This window comes from Vigna unguiculata, chromosome 10 (genome assembly GCF_004118075.2).
Source record: "Vigna unguiculata cultivar IT97K-499-35 chromosome 10, ASM411807v1, whole genome shotgun sequence".
In the NCBI taxonomy this organism is placed as follows: Eukaryota; Viridiplantae; Streptophyta; class Magnoliopsida; order Fabales; family Fabaceae; genus Vigna; species Vigna unguiculata.
The window spans coordinates 17,418,539-17,445,096 of NC_040288.1; the positions used below are offsets into that span (position 1 = coordinate 17,418,539).

General features: G+C 34.3%; 1 protein-coding gene across 2 annotated transcripts; it reads right to left on the reverse strand.

The window, feature by feature from the left end:
- Positions 1-4,598: 4,598 nt before the first annotated feature.
- Positions 4,599-6,251, reverse strand: LOC114166527. Of its 2 annotated transcripts, XM_028051276.1 has the most exons (4): positions 6,216-6,251; positions 5,834-5,891; positions 5,005-5,045; positions 4,599-4,922 (listed from the first exon to the last, which is right to left on the reverse strand). In XM_028051276.1, the coding sequence occupies exons 2-4, from the start codon at positions 5,865-5,867 to the stop codon at positions 4,650-4,652; spliced, it is 348 nt and encodes a 115-aa protein (XP_027907077.1). In that variant the 5' UTR covers positions 5,868-5,891; positions 6,216-6,251; the 3' UTR covers positions 4,599-4,649. The 2 variants fall into 2 exon arrangements, with proteins under 2 accessions (XP_027907077.1, XP_027907076.1); XM_028051275.1 differs by lacking the exons at positions 5,834-5,891; positions 6,216-6,251 and having other exon boundaries at positions 5,005-5,089.
- Positions 6,252-26,558: the final 20,307 nt, after the last annotated feature.

Genomic DNA, 26,558 nt, shown 5'->3' on the forward strand with positions numbered 1-26,558 from the left:
GGTAGAATTGTGTTGCAAGTAAGGATGATAACAAGTCGTGTGTCAGATACCAACTAGATTTTTCAAGTAGATTTTTTAAAACTTGCGGGTATTAAAAATACCTACATATATTATTTTAACCTAATAAAATATAAATTAAACTTTAATTTTAATTAAATTTAACTCAATAAATTATAAAATAATTTTAAGTTTAAATACTATTTTGCTTTCGATTTTCATTCAGTTTATCAATGTAACTCTAGTTTTTTTTTCAATAAAATTCTATTTTATTTTAATTTTATTCAATTTCAATAAAATTTCACATCTCTATTTTTTTCTATTTTCACCCCTCTAAGACTCATAAATCAGCCTAACCAGGGAATGCCACGTGGCACTATCCTACACTCATATATCTTTCGAACCATATCTTGTTGCATAGTCATAATCCTTGCACACAAATCTGCACTAATCATAGGATGTCACATGTCCACCATGCCATTGCGCCATTGCGCTATGACAAGCCACCCATCAATACAACACAAATTGGAACACCAAAGAAAACCAGTTCGAAATCACAAACCTAAACATGCCAGAAATTGCTTATTGTGTCACAAACCAGATTTGAAATGCGAGTCACCTGTCACAACCCCAAAACAATTGAACCCTGCACATGAGAACCACGAGAACGCAATTCTATAGGTAATTTCTTGCGTTTTTTAAATTCATAAGTTATTTCTTGAAAAAAAATTCGCAAGTAATTTTTTATGCTGAAATGAATTTATAAATATATTTTTCTACTAATATGTTTTTTAAGAAATTTCACAAAAAAAAATTATAATAAATTTTTAAGAATATATAATTACTATTTGAGATGTAGGATTTTTATTTTAATCTATATATTTTTAAAATATGTTGATATATTTTTTATTTTACATTTTAATTAAATAAAATATTTTTAACGATACCTTAAATAAATATAATATATTATTATTTTTATTATTATTTACGATTTGTAATTTGTAATTCATAACTCATAACTCATAATTTATAATTTATATTTTATCTTTATATATTTTTTAAATATGTTGATATTTTTTATATTTTACATTTTAATTAAATAAAATATTTTTAACGATACCTTAAATAAATATATGAATATATTTATTATTATTATTATGATTATATTATGCACCTTCTTTATTATTATTATTATGATTTTACTACTTTACTAGTCTCCATTTTATAAAGTTTTTGTTTGACAAAAAATATTGGAATAAGAAGTTTTATATATTTCTCCAATTTGAAGTTTACTAGTATTTTTACCCGTTTAACGCACGGGATATCGAATTTTAAAATTAAAAATTACAGTATATTTATTAAATTAATTTGAAATTATAAAAATATAATTAAATTTAATATAAATTTTATTTTATAAAATTCAATAATAATATTTTAATTGATTTTATAATAAAAATGTATTTAAGTTATTTATATATATTTTTAATAAAATGTATTATATATAATTATTTTAAATAATATATTAAGATTTAGATAATTAAAATTAAGAAATCAAATTTAATTTTGAATGAAATATTGAGTAAAAAATGTAGAAAAATATAATAGTTGTTTCTCTAATAATAAAAATGATGGACAATATAGAAATTGTTGAGTAGACTTAATAAAGATACAAACATTAGACGATACAAAAAATGTGAAGAGTAAGCGATATAAAGCTACAAATTATAGATCGTGCATATAAATATAATGTTTAGTTAGTCAGATTTTTGGATCCCGTATAAAAGTTTTTCAAGAAGGTATGTAGATTTTTTAAAATATTTTCCATTTAAAATTATAATACAATAAATTCAAATATAATATTGTATTGAGACACTAAAAAAGTTGTTGGTTTCTTCATAATTAATGCTAATTTAAATTGATTATAAAAATGTGTTGGAAGAGACAAATTTTTATCTTGAAAGTAGTGTTGAAAGAAACTGAAAATTTGTTTTTATTCTCCTAAACATCTTTTAATTTCTGGAAGATGAAAAGTATTTTTTGAAAAGTATTAACAGCATATCTAGCAAGCCAAGTAAAAAAAAGTTTTAATTTTTAATTTGGTAAATAAATGTATTTAAAGTAAATAATTTTATTTGCATTTTTTATTAATAAGAAATTATTAATTAATCAGATTCAAAAAACTGTAATATGTAATATTATTTTTAAAACAAAAATTAAAAAAATAACTAATTTTGTCTATAAAAAAGGAGAAACTATTAATAGTTATATAAAAATATTTGGTAGTTATCATTATGTATTCTTTTAATTTTAAATTATAAATATTTTTTGTACTCTGAAATTTTTAAGACGTGGGACTGGAATGAGGAAGCAAACAAATATATTTCATTCATGGATTTAACTTATTAAACTTTAATAAATATTTATTGAAGCATGAGCTTTATTTCAATTTTGTTTGTTGAAAAATTTAGAAAATTTAGATTTTACCTCGATTTGCATTTATTTTAAAAATAAATTGTAACTTATGATTTCCATTTACTTCACTATTATAATTCTTAAACAGTAAATATTATTATATCAAATAACATGAAAATTATATTTGAAAGTATTCACTCTCAAAACTACGAAACATTTCAGTAAATATCATGTAATATTTTGTAAATTCCACACCAAATCCTAATTAATTTATTGTATTACCATTTTTAGTTTAATTTATTTTAAAAACAATAGTTACTTTCTCTAAAAAAACTTTGTAAAGGTTCCTAAAATGTCATCTTATGACACTTACTGCTCCAAAACATTAATTATGAAGACCACCAATTATGTTTTTTTGGGACATGACACTCTCTTACTATAATAAATGAATGTTGTATATTCCAATACATGTCTGGAAATCTGATCTACACATATGAACCCATATGAGTATCCTTGAAAGAAGACAAGTTGTAAATTGTAGACGTAGCAGCGATCTTTGAGTAAAGATGTCAAAATGGGTTTCAACCCGTGAGCCAACCCGGTTCACCACGGGTTCGAGCCGGGTTGGGTTGAAAAAAATTCAACTTTTTCAAAAGTGGGTTGAACTCAACCCGGCTCACTTAACCCACGGGTTAAACGGGTTCGAGCCGGATTGAAGGTGGGTTGGCCCACTTAACCCACCAACATTTTTTTACAAATTTTTTTTAAATTTTCTTTTAATTTTTTTTAAATTATTTACTACTCCAATTATATTTGTTCACAATTTCATATTTTTAAATGCTAGAATGTTGCTTAATTATATTTGAATTATTTGAATGTTTAATTAATTTGATTGTCAAGTTATATATATGTTGATACTTTAATCTTTAACTATAATCTTTATAGTAAATTACTCAAGTAACCGTCTTATAAACAATTTTTTCTAAATTAGCATGAAAAAAATGTATAGTTTTTTTTTATTTATATTTTGTTGAATAGCATGACAGAAAATTTGTAATATTAGTCATGCTTTCTTAGACTAATGGATACTTTCTTGGAAATAATTCTTCATATATTGGTGGTGAGCATGATCAAAACATTGGTTCTTGATTTTACTATGATTGTCATCTCATGGGTTACTTAAAAATTTATTTAAATATTTGAATAATAAAATAAATAAATAAATAATTTTTTTAGGTGGGTTGGTGAGCCAACCCACTTAACCCACCAACCCGTGGTGGGTTGAGCCGGGTTACAAAATTTCTGGCTCACCAGAAAGTGAGCCGGGTTGGGTTCACTCATTTTGAACCCGGCTCGTGGTGAGCCAACCCGTGTGAGCCGGGTTGGCTCACTTTGACATGTCTATCTTTGAGTGTGAAGAGAGGTACTGGTAATCAAAGCGTGTTAGTGATAATAATATTACGTAGAGCAATCATGATTATCGTCTTGAGAAGTGTTGATAACTCTGGACAGTGCAATTAATTTTATCTTGAGAAGTGAAAACCATAATGAAGAGAAATTTAAAAAAATGAAACGCTCCTTGGTTGGCGATTTAGTATTTAATATTGGAATATGAAAACATTTAATAATTAAAACGTGTAGCAGATGATATAGCAGTTTAATCCTCATTATCTCGAGCAGTGCGAAATTTAATGCATTTGAATACTGATTGACACGTTGTCATCATTATCTCGAGCAGTGCAAAATTTAATGCATTTGAATACTGATTGACACGTTGATTTGGAGATAATTCGAACCACTGTTTGGAGGCGTTGGAATACAAAAAGTTTTTTAAAAGTCATTTTAAATTTATTTTTCCATAAAAATTGATCTTAAATTCTTCTGACTATGAAAATGGTGAAAAATATTTTAATTATTTTATAACTTATATTATTTTAATAATAATAATTAATAAGTAATAGTTATTGTATTTCACTGACTTTTAAATTTCCAATTTATATGGAATGGTAATTAATGTTAATTAATTCAATTTCTAATTAAAACTAATTTATATTGACTAAAATGAAGTCGAACAAAATCTAATACAAAAAAGGAAAATACATATAATAAAAGATAATAAAATATAACTTTTATATTGAGATATATAATAACTGCATACAAAATAAGAGTCCAATTGAAATCTTCTTATATATTGATATATATAAGAAGTTCAAACAAAATTACATACAAAATTTTCAACTTTAATACCAAAAAAATGGATAAAGAACTTTGATATCTCTGCTTGTTCTTTCACTTTCAATTTCAAAAAACAATTCAGGGTGATCCTCTGCAGAGAGTTGATGATCTCCATAGAAAGATCTTAGTTGGTTCCAGCCTTGGGTAATCATTGGAGTGTGAATATCCATGTTGTAAGTAACATGGTGAACATTACTTTGGTAATCAACAACAATCCATTTAGTAGCAAGGTCCTTCCAACAGCGTATTATGAACACTCGGTCGACGTGTCCAAAGTCCTTAAAAGATTAGCAAGTTAAGAATAAAGAAATAAATAAATATAAATAACAAAAATACATGAGTTTGAATCAAAAAATATACCTGGTCTTTCAAAAACATAGAAATGAATCTGCCAACCATTTCTGAAAAAAGTATGGATTGTGGTGTGAGCATGGATTCCATTGCAGGAGAATAGGTTGGTGATTAAGTATAATTGTAAGAGAAGAAAATGGGTAACAGTAGAAAAATCAGATGTCTGACTGTGAATTGGTAAACATAGGGAATATATATATATATAAAAAGAATAGGAGAAATCATAGTTATTGGAAGTATCCGTACATACTGGACAGTCTGAATTGGTAAAAGTACAGGATAATAAATACGAATTAAAAAATAATACGTTAAAAAAAAGAATTATGAAGCGTCGTAAAAGTAGAAGAAGAATTATTTAATGTAATTTACTAATGTTGATTTTTTTCAGGAAGGGGCATTTAATATTGGAATATAGTAAAGTTTAGTAATTATAACGTGTGGCAGATGATGGAGCAGTTTATTCATCATTATCTCGAGCAGTGCGAAATTTAATGCGTTTGAATACTGATTGACAGGTTGATTTGGAAAAAATTCGAAGCAGTATTTGAAGGGGTTGGAATACAAAACGTTTTGTAAACGAAATGGTTTTGATGGAGTAAACGGTGATTGGAAAAATGTGAAGAACTCTTTGAAAAATGTCCGAATAAAGTCAAAAATTGGGTAAAAATAAAGAGATTTGGTGATACAGTGCATTATTAAAAAATACCATTAATGAAAAAAAATGACACAAATAGAGTTTAAGGTAGAAAAATGAAGAAGATGAAGGGTTTTCTTGTAAAAGGTGGAAAAATACAGATAAATTGGTAAAGAAAAAGGTATTTTGATACAAATTACTTACCAGTTAAGTTGTAAAGCGAAAAAGACTCGTGCATGACTTTGAAATCTTGATTTGAAGCCTGTATCCAGAAGAAAAAACAGTTAGATCAAGGTAGATAAACGGAAAAAATAGTTAGATTAACTCTTTTTGGTGTAGAACTTTGAAAAAATATAGTGTATGATGAACTCTTTGAAAAATGTCCAAATAAAAACGTAAATCGGGTAACAATAAAAAGATCTGCTGATAGAATGCATTATTAAAAAAATACCATGAACGAAAAAAAAATGACACCAAGAGAGTTGAAGGTAGAAAAATGAAGAAGATGAACGGGTTGCTTGTAAAAGGTGGAAAAATACAGATAAATTGGTAAATAAAAAGGTAGATTTTGATACAAATTACTTACCAGTTAAGTTGTACAGCGAAAAAGACTCTTGAATCAGTTTGAAATCTTGATTTGAAGCATGTAAACAGAAGAAAAATATAAGAAACAGTTAGATCAAAGTACATAAACGCCAAAAATAGTTAGATAAATTTTTTTTATAAACCTGATGTTAAATCTGTCGCAGTGAACCATATTAGACATGTAGCAATCCTAGAAAATACCATCATCGGAAAAAATTAGTTAGATCTGAGAAAATAAAAGAAGAATATGAGTTGTTCGCTTGAGAAAGGTCAAAATGAAAACGAAATTTGCGTAATAAAACCATATGTCTCAGTGAACCATATTAGTTCTGTAAAAAAACGAAAAATAGTTAGATCTGACAAAATATAAGAAGAAAATGAGTTGTTTGGTTGAGAAAACTCAAAATAAAATCGACTTCTGGGTTTAAACCTGTAAAAAAACGCATAAAAAAGTTAGATTTGACAAAATATAAGAAGAAAAATAGATGTTCGCTTGAGAAAACTCAAAATAAAAACGACTTTTGGGTTTAAACCTGTAAAAAAACGCATGAAAAAGATAGATCTGACAAAAAATAAGAAGAAAATGAGTTGTTCGCTTTAGAAAACTCAAAATAAAATCGACTTCTGTGTTCTTACCTGTAAAAAAGCGCATGAAAAAAGTTAGATCTGACAAAATATAAGAAGAAAATGAGTTGTTCGCTTGAGAAATTCAAAATAAAATTGACTTCTGGGTTCTTACCTGTAAAAAAACGCATGAAAAAGTTAGATCTGACAAAATATAAGAAGAAAATGAGATGCTTGCTTGAGAAAAATCAAAATAAATACGACTTCTGGGTTTAAACCTGTAAAAAAACGCATGAAAAAGTTAGATCTGACAAATATAAGAAGAAAAATAGATATCCACAAAAAAAATGGACAGATGAACGGCAAATCTCGGATGCATGTCTTTGTAAGCGTCAGTTGAAGCCTGTAAAGAAAAAAAAATGATGAACAAAAGAAGATGAACAGAACAAAGCTCAGAAAAAAATATAAACCATCTCCATAGTCGTTTTTTTGCGATTTAAAAACAACTCGATGAAAAGAAGAAGATGAACAGAAGAAGATGTTAGAGAAGAAGCTAAGAAAGGCAAAGAAACCATGATGAACGCGGAGAAACAAAGACAGAGAGAGAAAGAAGTGAGAAGGCGGTGCCAGAGAGAATGAGAAAGAGATAGAAAGAAGAAAGAAGGTGGTCGCAGAGAGAATGAGAAAGAGAGAGAAAGAACTGAGAAAGAGGAAGGTGAGAAGATTGAGGAAGAGAGAGAAAGAAGTTTTAATTAAAACTTTCGGTTTTCAATTTCTTTTCCATTTTTTTTTCAGACTTCAAAATGCTAAGAGATTGACACATCAGCGTTTTTACCTTTTGTAGATAAAAATTTGAATTGAGAAGTAGGTCAGATATATTATTCAATTGAAAATCTTGCCTTTTGTTAGTTCCCAATTGTATATAGTATTAGATTTGTTTTACAATCAGGACACCACTCAAGGAACTCGTCATGTCTATGAGTTCTACATCGCATTGAAGACCCTTTGGGAAGAACTCAATAACTACAAACCCTTTTCTTCTTGCTTGTGTCTTGTCAAAAATTACCACCAACAGGATTTCATAATCTGATTCCTCAAAGTTCTGGATGAACACTTCTTTGTTGTGCGTTCCCAAATCTTTTTGACGGATCCTCTCCTTGCTATCAACCGCGTCTTCTCCATGGTTGTCCAGCAGGAACGCCAACTCGTTTTATCTTCACCTACTGAACCCAACGCCTTTGTGAATTCAGCTAATCACTCTTTCTTCGGCAAAGGGTGTGGCTCTGGTCCTTCTTCCGCTCTCAAAGGGGCCTCCACTAAGAAATGCTCCTATTGTCACCGTCCTGGACATACCATTGACGTGTGTTGGGGAAAGCATGGCTATCCCCCTAGTCATCCTCGATACCCAGGGAGGCCAAAGTTCAATCGCGATGCCTTTAGCTCTTCCTCCATTAACAATGCAGCTGTGATCGAACCAACTGAGGGAGGCAACAGTTTCGAGAAGGAGGGAGGCCCCATAACATTAACCCAGGCCCAATATCAAACCCTAATGTCCCTGCTCCAACCACAACAACAAAAGAATTCTTCTGATGTAACAGGGCCCAACTCTCTCGTTTGGCTAATCTTCAATAAGGTCTCTATCATCTATAAGTCAACAAAGAAGCCAAGGTTCTTTCAACAAACAAACCTTCCATTAATGAAAGTGCTACCAATACCATCTCAAACTCCAACCTTTCGCATTATAGATTAGGACATATCTCGGGAAACCGATTAAATATGTTATGTGAACAATTCCCTTTTATTCCAAAACATATTAATGAAAATTGTGACATTTGTCATTGTCATTTTGCAAAACAAAGAAAATTGCCTTATTGCCTTAGTGATAGTAGAGCTTCAAAAAAATTTGATATAGTGCACATGGACATTTGGGGGCCTTTTTCTAAGGCCTCCATTCATGGTGAAAAATATTTTTTAACTATCTTGGATGATTTTAGTAGTTATGCTTGGATTGTCTTATTGAAATCAAAATCCAAAGTGAAAATACATGTTCAAAATTTTATTTCTTTAATTGAAAATCAATTTGATTCCAAAATAAAATGTATTAGGACGGATAATGGTCCAAAATTTTTTCTTAAAGATTTTTTTGCTTCAAAAGGGATTATACATCACACTACTTGTGTTTATACCCCTCAACAAAACGGGCGTGTTGAGAGAAAACACCAACATATTCTTAATGTGGCACGTGCTCTCATGTTTCAATCTCAATTGCCCAAACATTTTTGGTCTTATGCAATAAAACATGCAATTTATCTTATTAACCGTATACCTTCACTAGTTAAAAAGAAACAAACTCCTTACGAACTTTTGCATAACCAAAAACCTGATTTTTCCATGCTTAAAGTTTTTTGTTCTTTATGTTATGCATCAACCATTGGGCCCAAACAGAAATTTGATTCTAGGTCTAGAAAAGAAGTTTTTCTCGGCTATCAATTTGGCACAAAAGGTTATATTATTTTAGACTTACAAAATAAAGACATTTTTGTCTCTAGAGATGTTATCTTCTATGAGTCCCATTTTCCTTTTAATAACAAACCCGAGGCCCAAGAAAAAGAAAAGTTATTTCCTCCACAAACAAAGACCTTCCATGACATTGATCCTCTCCAACTTACACCTTAACACAATAATTTTACACCTCAGGACCAACTTCCATCAAAGACTCCCATTTTACCTCAAACCTTACCTTCCCCAACAACCTCATCCTCTCTACAAATTTCGCCATCTTCTTCTCCATCCTAGTCAATCTCGCCACATATCTCTTCCTCACCTCATCCAAACCTTATTCCTTTCATACCAAGACAAACCACTCGTAGCTCTAAACCCAATGTTCGACTTATAGATTTTGTTTGCTACAACCTAGAGACCAAACCAAATCAATCATCGTCAACGTGTAGGTATCCTATCCAATATGTTCTTTCTTCCATTAATGAGTTTGAGCATCATTATGTCATGAACCTAACTTCTGAGATTGATCCCCTAAGCTATCAAGAAGTAATTTTGAAGCCTTGTTGGAAAGAAGGCATGAAGGATGAAATTGAGGCTTTAAAGTTGAACAAAACTTGGGAGATTGTGGAAACTCCTAAGAATGTAAAGCCCATAGGATGTAGATGGGTTTACAAATTCAAAAGGAAACTAGATGGGAGTGTGGAGCGATATAAGGCGAGGCTTGTTGCGAAAGGATTCTCTAGTGGTTAAAATGATCACCATGTGAGTTATCCTTGCCCTAAATTCCATAAACAATTGGGAATTGCAGCAACTGGATGTTAGTAATGCCTTTTTACACAATGACTTGTCCGAGGAGGTTTACATGAAGATTCCTCAAGGTCTATATGGGTACGAATCCTTACAGTGTTTCAAGCTCAAGAAATCTCTCTATGGCCTAAAATAAGCAAGTCGAAAATGGTATGAGAAACTCTCTAACCTTCTTCTCTCATTTGGTTATTCATAATCACATGCCGATCACAACTTGTTTATCAAGCATGAAAAAGGGGAATTTACTGGTTTATTGATATACATTGATGATATTGTTTTAACTGGCAACTCTTCCACTGAAATAACAAAGCTCAAACATATACTTCAATCCAATTTTGGAATTAAAGATTTGGGGGAACTCAAATATTTTCTAGGATTAGAAGTAAGCTGGTTTGATGATGGCATCTTTGTATCTCAACGAAAATGCTGCCTTGGGTTGCTTTCAGATTCCACTCCTATGGATAGTTCTCTTCGTTTAACATAGGATAATTCGAGTCAATTACTTGATGATCGCCTATCCTATAGGCGCCTTGTTGGTCATTTGATTTACCTCACAACGACTCGTCCAGACATCGTTTTTGCGACTCAATAATTAAGTCAGTTCATGGCAAATCCTACAAAGTCTCATTTAGGTGCTGCAATAAGAGTTCTTAAATACTTGAAAGGTTGTCCAACCAAGGGGCTCTACTTCAAACGGAATTATCCTATCCACCTAATTGGGTTTAGTGATGCCGATTGGGTAACTTGCATATTCACACGCCGATCAGTCACAAGTTATTGTTTCTTCATAGGGAACTCTTTAATTTCTTGGAAAACCAAAAAATAGAATATCGTGTCTCGTTCTTCCTCCGAAGCAGAATATAGAGCCCTTGCTACTACTACCTGCGAGTTGCAATGGTTAACTTACTTCTCCATGATCTCAAAATCCAGTGTTCTAAGTCAGCAACACTTTATTGTGATAATCAAAGTGCTTTACACATTGTTGCAAATCCAGTCTTTCATGAAAGAATGAAACACTTGGAGATTGATTGCCATTTGGTTCAAGAAAAGATACAAGCAGGATTAATGAAACTTCTTCTAGTTCCATCATCTCGGTAACTTGTTGATATCTTCACTAAAGCTCTTCCCCCTTGGCTATTCCATGCAAACTTGTCCAAGCTAGAGATGGTTGAAACTCCTCTCCAGCATGCGGGAGGTGTAACATCCCTAAGGAATATTACTTAATTAAATAAATAAATAAAAAAAATGAAATTAATACGTCGCGATATTATTATTCCCAAATGCGAAAAAAGTTAAAATGTTTAATCATCACGCCAAAATCTATAAGCAGTAATAGAAAAAAAACATTACAATCTCCAAAAATATGAAATCATAAAAACATAATAGAAATCCCTAACTCTAATCCTAGCTAGCCCTCACTCCGTCGCCTAAGCATCCTCAGCATCACCTGTATCATTATCTGCTCCCGTGTAACGAATCACATGATCATCGCCAATTGTAACATCCCGTCAGGATATTACTAATTTATAAATAAATAATTGGAATAAATAAGACAACATGTTTAATAATACCTCATTTTCCCAAAACGCGGGAAAATTTAAAGCTTTATTAATTGCCAATAAAACTTAGAACGTCCATCACATAATTAAAATCCAATGTTATTAAGTCACCCATCCGGGTTTACAAATATTTCCAAACAAAGTAATACAAGTAAAAAGTTTCCCCAAATCAATCCCCTCTCCGCGCCTAAGCTGCACCTGAGCCACCTGCATCACCAGCATCTGCTCCCGTGTACCGCGTACACGATCATCGCCACACACACGCAGATAGGGTGAGCTTAGCAGATAAAACACATATATATATATATACAAAGCTATAAAAACATATATATATAAATCAGTATACATACACATAACATCACTTAAATTAACTTTCCACAATGCCCTATATTTTTATTCCCTCAATTCAATCTCCAATACGTTTATTCGTGTTCTACTTCGTCTGCTAATTACTTCAAGGTGACTTGCTGCCATACCTATCGGCCACAACCGATAGAGCACGTGCGGGAATACATGCTACGGATCATACACCGCAACGCCAGGTAGAGTTCCCACATACGAACAAAGTCCATATCGTCCCAAGACTACCAAACTCGTCAGCCAACAACTGAGGAGGGCAATCTATCTGGACCCATCCGTACTGGCCACAACCAGCACACTCATACCGGCCACACTCGCCAACCCGAGCCACAACTCAAGGGTTTCTCGTGTTCGTCCGCCATCCCGAGCCACAACTCAAGAGATGCTATTCCGAGCCACAACTCAAGGAATACCACGTGCTTAACCCCTATCCCGAGCCACCACTCAAGGGATACGTTCTGAGCCACAACTCAAGGAACTCCAGCAACCTCACCTCTGAAGCACTACCAGAAACCTTGTAGAACACCCTACGAAGTCCAACAACTAGGACTTACAGCAGCCAAATCGCCTAGCGGGGAACACGTACCGCTAGGCGCCACAGCTTCCAGACCGCCTGGCGGGGGACACGTGCCGCCAGGCGCTAAGCGCCTCATAAATCACAAAGTCTGCAACTACCGCCTGGCGGGACCGTTCCCATCGCCAGGCGGACGCTGTTCCAGAGACCACGAGTTTTCTCCGCCATCGCCTGGTGGAATCCCCCTGCCGCCAGGCGCCTCCTGCACCAGAACCCCACTGTTGCCTCTCTACCGCCTGGCGGACCTAGTTCTGTCGCCAGGCGCCGTATCAGTGCTTATGCAGTACTGGTTTTGGTCAATTACGCTTCGCATCTTGCCCTCACACCCATCATTAGTCCATTATACTCCTAACTCAGTGCAGGGTATGGTCCATTTAGGCGAAACTGTACCACTCTCTCACTCTATTACAACTCTCTTTAAAAATTACAAGCCAAGAAACTCACCCATAATTAGGTGTCCTTCTTATTTTCCCCAATTTCATACTGACACGCAAATTATTAAAACTCTAGCAGTACTAGAATATCCCGTGACCTAACATACTCCTCAAGCTCCCTATTACCACTATCTCAACCAATTTACACACTCCTCAAGTTCGCTTGTATAGTAAGAGGGAAATTATCTTTACCGTAATGAAACCTCTACACTCCAATTTACCAAGAGGCCAAACATCAATTATCCTATCAACACCCTCCCAGACCAGAATAACCACAAGCGCCCACGTCACTGTACTAGCGCCTGGCGGCTAGTCTCGTGCCGCCAGGCGGTGCATCAGAATTCTGGTAAAATTTCCAGAATTCCCACACCTTCGCAGTCTCACTCTCCCTTGCTTTTCATTTCCGATTTATCTCCATCATATCTCTCGCCATCTTCTTTATATATCGCCTTCCCCGCTACCTACACTCACACCTATTTAAATTATTCCAGCATTCCAATCACCGACCACTCTCACAACATCAAACCCCAATTGTTCAACCCTAACTGCTTGGTCACTGTTCCATTAAAGTTCCATGTCAATTTCACTCGAAACCAAAACACTTCCATACCAGATCCACTCATAAGACTCACCCCTTGATTCCCTCCCGAACAATTCACGCCAAACACTCAAGAAAAGCTTAAAACGAGTAGTTCACCCGCGCCGCTAGGCGATCATAACCAATCCCGCCAGGCGGTTCATCCCAAAAAAACCCCCAGAATGGCCTAGACTATGAGTCGCCTGGCGGCACAGGGAATCACCGCCAAGCGCTGCAACTCAAAACACAGCGAAATGCACACAATGGATGAGCCGCCTGGCGGCTATGTATAGCCCGCCAGGCGGTTTCTGGAAAATTTCCAGAATTCAACGAAAACATGATCCAGTCACAGCACATGTTTAAATTACATAGTATTTTTCATACAATCCAGACCAACAATCAATATTAACGTAGAAAGCTCCCCTAACCTGGTTCTCCTTCGCTTAAGCTTGACAATTTGTAGGATTCCCTTGATCTCTCACCTTCTTTGCTTCCTCCCTATTCAGCCACGTAAATTCACCCAGACCTCTCACACTCTCTCAGATTTTCGCTCTCTCTTTTAGGTATAGTTAACAGCTTATCAAACCTTAGCCCTTACCCTAATTTTCCTTTTTAAAGTGTGCCTAAACTAAGGGATTAATTGCTAAAACGAAAATGGCATTGAATAAGACATAATGTGCCACTCAATCCCTCCCTTGGCTGCCCTTCCAGCCTCCTTTGGCTGCCCACTCACTTAGGTTTCCTCCCCACCTTTCCATATTCACATCAAAACCAAAAATGCCAAAAAAATATAAAGTTTAATGTAAGTTCTCCAAGGCTTGAACCCATAACCATGCAATTGTCAAATCAATATCAGACCATTTAACCAATCCATATTTCATGCTGTTGTCTTTCTTTTATTCTCTTTTATTTTATTCAGCTGTTTTCTTAATTCAATCCAAAATAAGTTAGCATACATAGACTCGAACCAAGTCCTTCCACATCAAGTGTCTCACCACATGAGCTAGCACTTTTCCACGTCATACAACCATAATTTAATGTCATATTATTACCCCTCCCGTATTTATAATTAATTATTTTTAATTTATTAAATTCTACGGGTCTTACAATCACAACAAATGGGTGAGCTCATAATAAATAAAAACTTTACATCATTACCACTATTTAGTCATCAGTCAGCAAATCAATGGTCAACTTAACCCAATGGCTTTTTAATTCTGCGCCCATAATGCAGTTTGTATTCTGAGTGCATTGATATGACCACGATTGGTCTGCATAGAGGACAGCCGCTCTTTCCTCTCCACTCTCAAAACCTCCATTGTTGTTACAGCTTGGAAGTGACCCATCGTGGCACACACGAATTCACGTTTCCATGGTTTCACGTATGAGTCTTGACACACATGAAGTGTATAACGTTCTACGTTGGTAACATATGAAGCATCCATTTTTGTGGCTGTGTTGACCCTATCGACCCTGCCATCCTCGTCGCCAGCGCCAAGCTCCAACACCATTTAAGTCTGTCGCTAGTGAACAACTTCGCAGACGCATGGGGATTGTCAGTCCATGCTCACATAAGTTCCAGGTTTCTGTAGGAACACTGATTTGCAAACCAGATTGGTTTGCAGTACTTCCAAGTCCTAATACTCTCATCCATTCAAGGTTAGACTTTGAATAATCTAATTGTGATGCTATCAGAGTTTATGTCTCCACAATTCAAATCCTTGTCATCTTATGATTCAGTCTTTAACATTGCATAATACCTCAATGAAGCTCATGGAAAAGGTCACCAATTCAGTACATAAATAATTAAACTACCTGTTACCTCCTATTGAATGATGCCAACCTTTATTCAATCTCTTTCACCTAAAGCTACACCAATTTAAGATTTAAACCTTACCCTAATAGATAGTAAGTGTCAAAAATCATAGTTCTATATCCAACAAAACATTACCTTTTCCAGAACCCCAAACTTATTGACCATCACATCATTCCTTATCATGTTCATAATGTCATATGCAACCCCACTCTCACATACTAATAAGTTATACACCTTCATATTCTTTTCGCTATAGCCTTCCACTTACCACAACTTTAGTTTAATACTCTTGTCCACCTAAATTTATCACAAGAGCCCATACACACTCTCGGCCTCTACACCATCAGAACACCAAGCTGAAAGCCCCCAACTATCGCTTGGCGGTAGATAATGCACCGCCAGGCGATGTAACAAGTCCTGGAAACTTCCCAATTTTTCCCTTTGTGCGAAGAACCCTTACATTTTTCCCAACCCATCTCACTATTCCACTAGGCCGAACCCTTATGCATATCCAGAAAATAAAATGCACATAGATGGATACGAATACTTAATAATCAGACATATAAATCAATTCCTAATTAACTTTTCTCCACCTCTATCACTAATTCCATGGTTATGCCACACCTTTGATATGAAATTTTATCACCAAATCCCATTATTCAATTTGCATTAGTAAAATCAAACATAGTATACACCAACCAATTCCAGAAATCGCAATGACTTCTGCATCACAACACCACAAAAATCGTGTAGAACATCGTCGCACCGCGTAACGGTAGTTCATCGTCGCCAGGTGGTTCATAGCAGAACCCAGAAACTGGGTCAATTCTGATGTGTCGCCTGGCGGCACATTCATGCCAGCCAGGCGGTTTTTGGGCAAAAACCTAGAGTTTTGCGGAAAGCAGCGTAAACAGAAGGGGATTTCATACGATTTCGTTCATACAAGGCACAATAGATAGGAAACATACTCATCAATCACACATCTATATATTATATACATACATTCACCAATCAAAGTCATACCAGCACTTAAGCATGTTAGTTTTGAAATGGTTGAAAAGCCAAGAAGGGTGGGTTTGAATTGGCTAGTTAAAAATTTAGGCTATCTTTGCAAGCTAAAAACCACCTTTAATTGAATCAAATAGATCACCAAGTTAGGATGCAAACAATACAGAACTATACACTTTCAATCGATCAAAAACAAAGTTAACGGATTGATTTTACTAAACAGATTCTCTTCTAGTATAATCAATCGATTGAAACTGAAAAAACAGTCGACTGAAATACTGGGAAAAATGCAGAAATGCGAATTTGAATTTTAAACCAGAAACAATGCTCAAGAATGATCAAGACCAGTTCCAAATGATCATACAAACATGCTCAATGCTACAGATGCCATGAAAACATGCAAGAACATGAAAAAGATGATTAAAGCACAAGTTCCTGAAACTTTAAAATGGAAATACAAGAGAGAAAGGTTGGAGAAGAGAGGACACCACGAATTTTTATACTGGTTCACCTAAACCTGAGCTACATCCAGTTTTTCAAGGCAACCTTAGCTTGACTTTGCACTATTTCAAAAGTTTTACAAAGTTTTACAGTTTAAGACTATTGCAGCCAACCTTTTAACCTGTTGAAAAACCATTCAACAGACTAAAAGAGACATTTTAACCTGTTGAAAAACCATTCAACAGATTAAAAACACAATAAAGACCAAACTACATTTAATTAATGCTTTAAGGTCTACGACATGAATTACAAGCTACAAATACACTTTCTAAATGATGTAACTACATGGAGAGCACATGTTCTAGCCTTGATCACCATGGATATCATCAAATCACCTTTCCTTCATCAATGTAGGCTTCATTCCAATGGTAATGGTTTCAAGATAGTTCAAAAGAGCTTCATTAAGTCTTCATCAAATCTTCAAGAAGCAAACCACATTGGCTTCACATGTCAACAATCTCCCCTTGATTTGATGAAGCCAACCTCTATTCCATCTATCTTCTTCTATCTTCCATTGCAAAAAAGCTTCCATTTGTTGGATACCAATTGATGAAGTAAAACCTTAGCTTGAAGCTTGTGAACCTGAAAAACATTTACAGCAGCAATACACACAAGCTAGCAAGTATACAACTCTAATCATGCTCCCCTTATCAATAATATGAGTTCAAATTTAGATTTGATTATTGATTCCAATTTTAATGCTTAGTTTAATGTGATTAATTATCCAATTTCCAATTTTTCCAATTATTCTCCCCCTTTGGATTCATCAAACAGAAGAAATGAATAAAGATAACAAGCATTGCATTTTATTTCATTAATACGGGAAGGGAATACAACCAACAGAAACTGAAAACAGAAAACAGATGCATAAAGCTGATACAATCAGTCGACTGAAATGAAAAACAACCAACTGAAACAGACACAACTCAAACTGAAAAATCACAAACACAAGGATGCAATGCATGATCCTAAACAGCTACCACACTCAGTCATCCTGAGGATCATTTCTGGTCTGGAATGAGTGGAGCATATCATGGATATCATGGATTTGGCCATCTAATGCATTGAACCTCTCATTGCAATAGTTGTGATGTTCATGTTGAGACACATTGAGCTCATGTAGCTGGTTCAGTACCATCCTCTCAAAATGTGAGTACACAGGCCTCTATCCTCTGGAGGGTTGTAGGGAATCAAGTCCATAGGTCCAACAGTTGGTTCATCTTCTTGATTTGCACCACTTGGACCAGCTTCATGGTCATTTGCACCAACAACAACAACTTCAGTAGTTGTCCATCCATTTCCCACCTTGATAAAGCCCATTTTGTGCAGATTTTGGTTGGATGTATGGTTCAATAGTCCAGTTGACTCCTCTAGCTCATCCTTTACATCAATACTAAAGTATTCAATGAATTTAGACACCAAAACCACATATGGAAGCCTAAAATCCATGAACCTCTTGGCCTTGAGCATGTGATCACGAAACACATAGATCCAATCCACTTGAATGTTGTGTTGAATGCAGTACATGAGTATCAAATCTCCCTCATTCAATGTTGAATGGTTGCTACCACGCGGAACAAGGATTTTTGTGACAATCATACCAAGTAACCTTTGATCCACCTTGAGACCACCAACATGGAAGTGTTTGATTTCAACAATAGGATTTCTCAAGCATTGGCCATAATATTGCATCTTGTTGAATTTTGGAACAGCCCTAGTTTCACCTTTTCTCACTTGTACACCCCTTGGTTTGAGTCCAACCACATCTTTCCAAGCTTTCTTGTTGATCTCCATTTGGACACCCTTGATGCTGGACAGTAGGACATCATTTTTGAACTCCAAGTTGGTGAAAAACACCTTCATCAAGTCTGGATAGATTTTCCCTGAAAGTTCAAGGAAGGACTTCAACTTTTGATGCTTTAGTTGTTGGAATAGGTTTTCAAAGCCTTCAGCCCTTAGCCATGAGAACCTCAACACCTTAGGAATGCTGATCTGCTTCCTATTCATCTCAATAAGGAACACTTGAATGTTATCCTCATGATCTTCAAACCATGCTTCAATTCCTCCATGGCTTTCATGATTTGGAGACCTTGGAGTAGGAAGAGTGGAATGCTCATCATCAGATTGGATAGCTCTTTGGGAACGAAGAGGCATGATGAGTGTTGGTATTGCCGTTTCTAAAAGATGTATGATGCAAATGCAGTAATACAAGTGCAGTATTTATAATTCAACAAACTGATTTTCAGAAACAATTGATTAAATGGTACAGATTTTTCTAATTAATTCGTTTTATGTTACCCAAATCAATTTAATGCGGTCCAAAATAGTATCTCATGCATTCATGATGTTTTCAATGTGTTTTTATGAGAGAATCAATCAGTTCAGATCATGTGAGCTGCAGGCACATTGGAATTGTAAACTAGAATGCTTTTTGGTCAAACAATTCAGTAAAAGTAACACATGGCTGATGAAATGGGCAGTTAAGAGTAGATAGTACGTGACAAAAAGATGCTTTCTTTGACTGAGTCAGCTTAATAATTCAATTCGTGAGTAAAAGCACAGTTTAAGTAAAATCAACATGTTAAAAAACAGAATCAGTTGACTAAAACAACATCCGAGCATCAGAGATTAAAAACAGAATCTGGTTAAGTGAAATCAGCTGACTGATTTTGAAAATCAATCGATTGAAAACCGTGAAACTGAACTACATTTTTCCATATTCAGTTTTAATGAAATCAACATACTGAATTATGAAAATAGCAGATTAAAAATCATAGCAGATCAATTTTTCATCATCCAATGGCAGTTTAAGTGAAATAAACATGTTGAAATACAGAAACAACAGGTTGACAGATCATGAATTGTGCAAACAGAGGCAGATTTAAGTGAAATCAACACGTTGAAATGCAAAATCAACATGTTGACTATGACAATTTTTAACTTTTGCATACACAAAGATTTTTATGAATCAATGCATGAGTACATAAGATTAACATGCTACAAACCCATCAGACCACATTCTTGATGTCTAAAATGCCTAGTTCAGTTCTTAGCTTGTTAAACCTATCTCTAGCCAATGGTTTTGTAAACAAATTTGCCAATTGATTTTTAGTTTTAACAAATTTGATTTCACAATCTCCCTTTTGAACATGATCACGAATGAAATGATGCCTAATCTTTATATGCTTGGTTTTAGAATGTTGTATTGGATTCTTGGTTAAGTTGATTGTACTAGTATTATCACAATACAAAGGTACCTTGCTTAGCCTTACACCATAGTCTAAAAGTTGATGTTTCAACCATATGATTTGTGCACAGCCATGTCCAGCAGCAATATATTCAGCTTCAGTTGTGGAAAGTGCCACACAAGCTTGCTTTTTGCTATTCCATGAGATTAGATTTGATCCAAGCAAATGGCAAGTACCACTTGTGCTTTTCCTATCCAATTTGCACCCTACATAGTCTGAATTTGTTGTAAGATAGAGCAAGGACCAATCAACCCTCTATATTTGGTTGAATCTACTGGTTGGCCAACCTCATCTACATCCATAAGGCAATTTGTTGCAATTGGAGTGGCAACTTCCTTGCAATCCTCCATTTAGTACTTTTTCAACAAGTCAAAACAGTATTTTGATTGATTTAAAAATGTTCCATGCTTGAGTTGCTTGACTTGCAGCCCTAGAAAGTAGGTAAGCTCACCCATCATGGACATCTCAAATTCTCCCTGCATAGCTGCAACAAACTCTTCACATAATGTGTTGTTATTTGAACCAAAGATGATATCATCAACATACACTTGAACAAGTATAACATCATTTTCATGTTTTCTAATGAAAAGTGTTTTATCCACTGCACCTCTGACATAACCTTTTTATAAGAGAAAATTGCTTAGCCTTTCATACCATTGTCTTGGTGCTTGTTTCAAACCATATAAGGCCTTTTTCAATTTGAAAACATGGTTAGGATAAAGATGATCCTCAAATCCAGGAGGTTGTGATACATACACTTCTTCATTTAGGAAACCATTCAAGAATGCACTTTTCACAACCATTAGATGCAATTTAAAGTTACACATGCAAGCATATGCTAAGAGTAATCTCGCAGCTTCTAGCCTAGCTGCAGGTGCATAAGTTTCATCAAATCAATATTTTCTTCTTGATTATAACATTTAGCAACTAGTCTATCTTTGTTTCTTACAATATTACCATCTTCATCCATTTTGTTTCTAAAAACCCATTTGGTTCCAATTATATTCATATAATTAGTTTTAGGCACTAGAAACCACACATCATTTCTTGTGAATTGATTGAGTTCATCCTGCATAGCCACAATCCAATTACTATCATTCAAAGCTTCATTCACATTCCTAGGTTCAATTTGAGATACACATGCAACATGTTCACTGATAACGTTGTCGTCAAGGATCAAATTAATACTACTTATCTATAACAACTTCAGTATTGTTAAGAAAGTAGCCAAAAAATTAGTATAGGTTAAGTTAACCCTAAGTCGTCTCCCAACGAACACGGAATTGATTTTTAACAAGTTAGTTCTTATAATATCTATACAAAAGAGTTAGTCAAATAAAATAATAAAAATATGAGAGATAAAGATAAAAAGATAAAATAAGATATAAACAATAATAAAGAAAAATAGGTCGATTCCACTGCTTTTCAAAATAGGATTCATCATTGGTTTCCTAAAGATTATTGTTATTGATTTCTTGTTTAAGACTTCAAATTAATCAATGTAACTTCTCAATTAATTTGTTGGCGTCCTTACTTTCAACCAAAGTAACTTCTCAATCAAAAGCAAGAACTTTGTAGATTAATCTTAGTAAATTTAACCAAAGTAACTTCTCAATTAAATATTACTAATCCTAATCATGTCCATTCTTTTACCTCTTATATCTAGTAAAAAACTAATTAACCAAAGTAACTTCTTGATTAATTCTAATCTAAGTTTTCACCTTTAATCAAAGTAACTTCTCAATTATTAGCAAAAACTCATTCAATCATATGAAAGTTTCTAAAATTAATCAAAGTAACTTCTAAGTTAAAATTTAAAAACTCTTGGACTCATACGATTGTTATGTTATGTAGATTTAACACCGTGCTAACTTGCTACAATGTAAAAATCATTACTTTTACTAAATTAAGAACCAAAAGACATAGATGAAAATAAATCTCAACAAGAATCAAAAGAACAAACAAATTAATTGATCTAACCTCAAAATCCAATTAAGAAATTACAATGGAATCAACCCAAGAAGTTCAGCACTCCATAAAATACAAAATAGAAATAGAAGAAGAATAGAAAGAGAAAGGAAACGAAATTAGGCCCCCTAAGGGTTCCTAAACTTCGAAGTCCCGAGCTTGTTCTTCTGTTCTCCCTTGTACTGGGCTTTTCGGTTGCTAAAACCTCTCAAATATCTTTTAAAATAAAGATAAAGATAAATATTCAAAGATATTTGGAGAGATCTAAACTATTTGACAAATATAGTTTGGTTAATAATTTATGATATAATTAAATAAATTAATTATTTAATGATAATAAATTATTAATAAATAATATTTGCATTAATTTTCTCAATAAGCCATTTTTAATCCTATAGTACAAATTTGCAGAGACATCCAAAAATATCAATATTTGCAATTAAACCCCTCCTTGTTTGACCAGTCTTTGAACATTTGACCAGAGTTGACTGTTTGACCAGATTTTGAATGCTTGACCAGATTTGACCATTTGACTGTGCAATGACAGGATGACACGTGTCATTCCCTTCCCTCTCCCAAAATTAGGGTTTCCGCTCCCTTCATGGATTATGCCGCAGGTGCAATGGTTGCTGTTGCACCTCCGATCAAGCAGTTGCTGCTAGTTCTTCACGGTACTGATGCAGAACGTGGTGGCTCACGGTGTCTTCGCTCCAGCAGCGTTTTTCGGCAAGGATGAAGCTGCGCGTGGTGCGATGGTGGTGTTGCAAGTTCGCGTAGATCACGGGTTTTGCTCGTTGTGTGCTCGCGTGATGCCTCTCCGTTGCTACAGGTTCGATCTGGTGTGGACGTCGTGGTGGTGCGGGGGTGCGATGTTGCATAGCTCTTCGAAGGTGGTGAAGTTACTGCCATGGCTACTGCAGTTGCGTTCGTGAATGGTGCAGGCATGGAGGTTCTGCTCACGGTGGTTTCCAGCGAGAAGGTGATGTTGCTTCTGGACTCTCGCAAGGATGCAGGTGGTTGCGGTGAACGAACTCACGATGGTGGTGCAGATCTGCATTCTCGGGAACGGCGTGATGGTGATGGCGCTGCTTTGGTGGTGCATTTTCCGGCAAGTGGTGGAGGTTTCTCGCGGTGGCGAAACAGTGGCTGCCGACGTTGGAATGTGAGGCTAGGGTTTGTGGTTTATGGGAGAGATGGAAGATGATGACGTGGCAGTGTATAATTGGTGCATATGTGTTTGCAAGGATTAATGCCACGTGGCTTGTCTTGGTTGGCCATTTTAAAAGTTGAGGATTGCCACATGACAACATCTGGTTGAAATGGGTTTAAGTGGTAGGAGGGGTGCAACTTAGTAAAAACTAGGGGTGCAGAAAGAGTTTTTTGTGGTCCATTTGGAAATAGGAGAGTGTTTAAGTAATGTATGGGGTGCAAAAGTGAGTTTTTCAGAACTTGCTGATTTTAGCCTTATTCAAAGGTGTTTGTAACTTTAATTAATTTATTTTCACCTTGAATGAGCTTAATTTTAACTTCAGCTGCATCAACAAACGTTAAAATATCCAAAAATAATTTATGCAGCTAAAAATCACTTTTTAACACATTTTTATCACACAAGCTCAAGTAGCCTAATTGTTAGAATTATCAATTAAATCACTCTTTAAGAACATAAATTCAATTAAATACCCAAAATTAAACACTGAATAAGGGCAAAAATATGCACTCATCATAACCACACACTTATCCTTTTGCACTCCTGGGAAAAATTGAACAATTCCAAAACTTCTTCTGAGGTATTTTATTTCACATCAACACTAGATCAAAGGAATGAATCTTACTTGAGACAAATCAATATTCTAGAAATAAGTTGTCATGCATACACAAATGGAAAAATTCTATTTTTCACACTTGAGTTAATCTTTTGAATTCACAAGACAATCAATTATGAAAGAATGCACTCAAGTTAAATGTGTATTTTCTCACCAAAATTCGTTTAAGTGTTTTTGGCTTGTGTTTTCACTCAAAATACCCATGCAAGTAAACACTCATAATACTTAACAAGATTCTAATATTTACAAACTTTCAGAAAAATATGCATTCAAAGATCATGAGGACTTTTCACATGTTATAATGGGGCCAAGGCAAAGGTAGGAAAAAGTTTAGGATTTTTGGGTTTTTGAAATAGTAATGTAGGAAGAATAATAGAGCATAATTTCAAAAACAACTTTTTTTCGTTGATTGCTGTGTTGCTCTCTCTTTTTTTTTAGAAAGCAATTATTTCAACACTTTTTCATCAACAATTTTTCCTTTTGCCATTTTTATTAATTTGTGGGTGAGGTACTCACCCACACACTTTATTCCTCAACCATTCTGAACACAATCCATTAGCTCCTTCTTTCTTCCTAAGGTAGAATATGGTCTTTTTCTTTTCATGGTTATGCAATAGGCTTAAAATAAGAAAAAGAGGTTTAATGCTCAAAGGGGCTACCAATGGATTAATATCAAGGTGGGCTTATTTGGCCAAGTAGATAAAAACAAGAAATGCATCAGTCATATCAAATCATGCATATTCACCTAAGACGCAAAACAAAAGAGTCAAGCTAAACATTTGAGTATAAACAGACATGAGCAAGTCACTCAAGAAAAAAAAGGAATGGCACATGGCAATCCATCCTTTACATTAAGGTTCAAGACTCACAAGGTCAAAAGTCTTTCACAAAAGATTTAATCAAGTAATTCTCAAATCAACTCAATTAGCAAATCATAGAAACAATCCACTCATATCAACATGACTTTTAGTTTTCCAGAATTATCATCATCCCAATTATTGAATCAAATCCTAAAAATCCAATGTCAATATGTTTTATTGAAAGCAGGGAAATGTTTTTGGTGGATTTCTTATGAGATATATTGTTTAAAAGTTTCACTTAGTAAAAAGTTAATACTTTCACAATTTTCTCAAAAAGAAATCACAATTCTTTTTTTATGAAAACAAAAACAAAAACGAAAAACAGAAAAAGAAAATCCTACCTACAGTTTGTCTCCCCCTCACTTATTTCAAAAAAATGTCCTTGATGGACTTATTTTGGGGAGGAAACGAAAAATTGTGACTTCTGGCTCAATCTGGCCATATGTCAAAATTTATTTTCTTTAATTTTATAAAGTACAAGTCAGCTTATACAATTTATTAAAGAAAACAAAAACACATATTTTTAATTTTTTTTTAATATTTTTAAAATTAAAAACAGAAACAAAAAACAAACATGCATGCAATTTAACATTTTTATCAACAATGTTTTCAAAAGAATATGAGTCTAACCTCTTTTCCTTTTGAAGCAACCTTTCCTCTTGCTCCGCAGCCAAGTCAACAAAAATCACCACTAAAAACTTATTTGCATCATTCACATCAACAAACTTGATGTGTGGAGTGTGTGGCTTCAACTCAATTTGAGCATCATCAGGTGCATTTAGATGGTTAACAGGATCATCAGTAATCCTCATAATCTCACCTTGTGAGCAAAAATCTGCACTTGAAGTAGTTGAATCTGCTGCTTCATCATTAACCAAGTCAGTTGCAATAGTTGATGCTTCAGCTGCATCTTCGAATATCGTTGGCTCTTCAACTGCTCTTAGTTCCTCCATTGTATTGTTCTCACAACTTTGCTCCTCAAAAAGATCATCTATACTCATATCATCATTAATAGCTAAAACTTTATATTCACATTGAGCATCATCAACATATCCATCAGTAGATATTTATGAGTGAGAATCTTCAATTTCTTCATTAGAAACATCTTTAGCAAAATTGATATGTCCATCAGTAGACATATTATTATGAGCATCACTATATCTATCAGTAGATATATCAGTGTGATGTGATTCTGGTGTTGGTTGATCTAACATTTGAATTGTGTACTCATTCACATCAATGCTCAATTGTTCCATCCTTTGATTCATGCTCCTTAACATTATCATTTCATCCCTTTGCTCAACTATCGTCTTCATAAGTTTTTCTAAGGTGGCCTCCATAGCTTTGTCTTTCATTAGTTGACTTAAATCTTCTAACATTTGTTCAGTTCTAATGGCCAACTTTAGAAGCATATCTTCTATTTCTTAACAAAGTGCTCTAAATTTTGGGATTTCAACAAATCTCGGATGGCATTGGAGGGTGGTATTAACAGTACCAAGTAATTCTAAAAAATTGTTGTTACTTGCATCCTCCATCATTTCATATAATACTTTATCATTTCCATACATTCTTGCTCAATATCTTTGCATCGTTGATCAGCTCGAACCTTTCATCTATGGTGTCTATTCTCTTCATCCAAAAACATAACTTTATAGATGTCCATTGATTACTGAACTTGTTGTGATGGTGCATGTTGTTGTTGAGACCAAATGGAACATATGATGGATGAGTGACACACAGGAT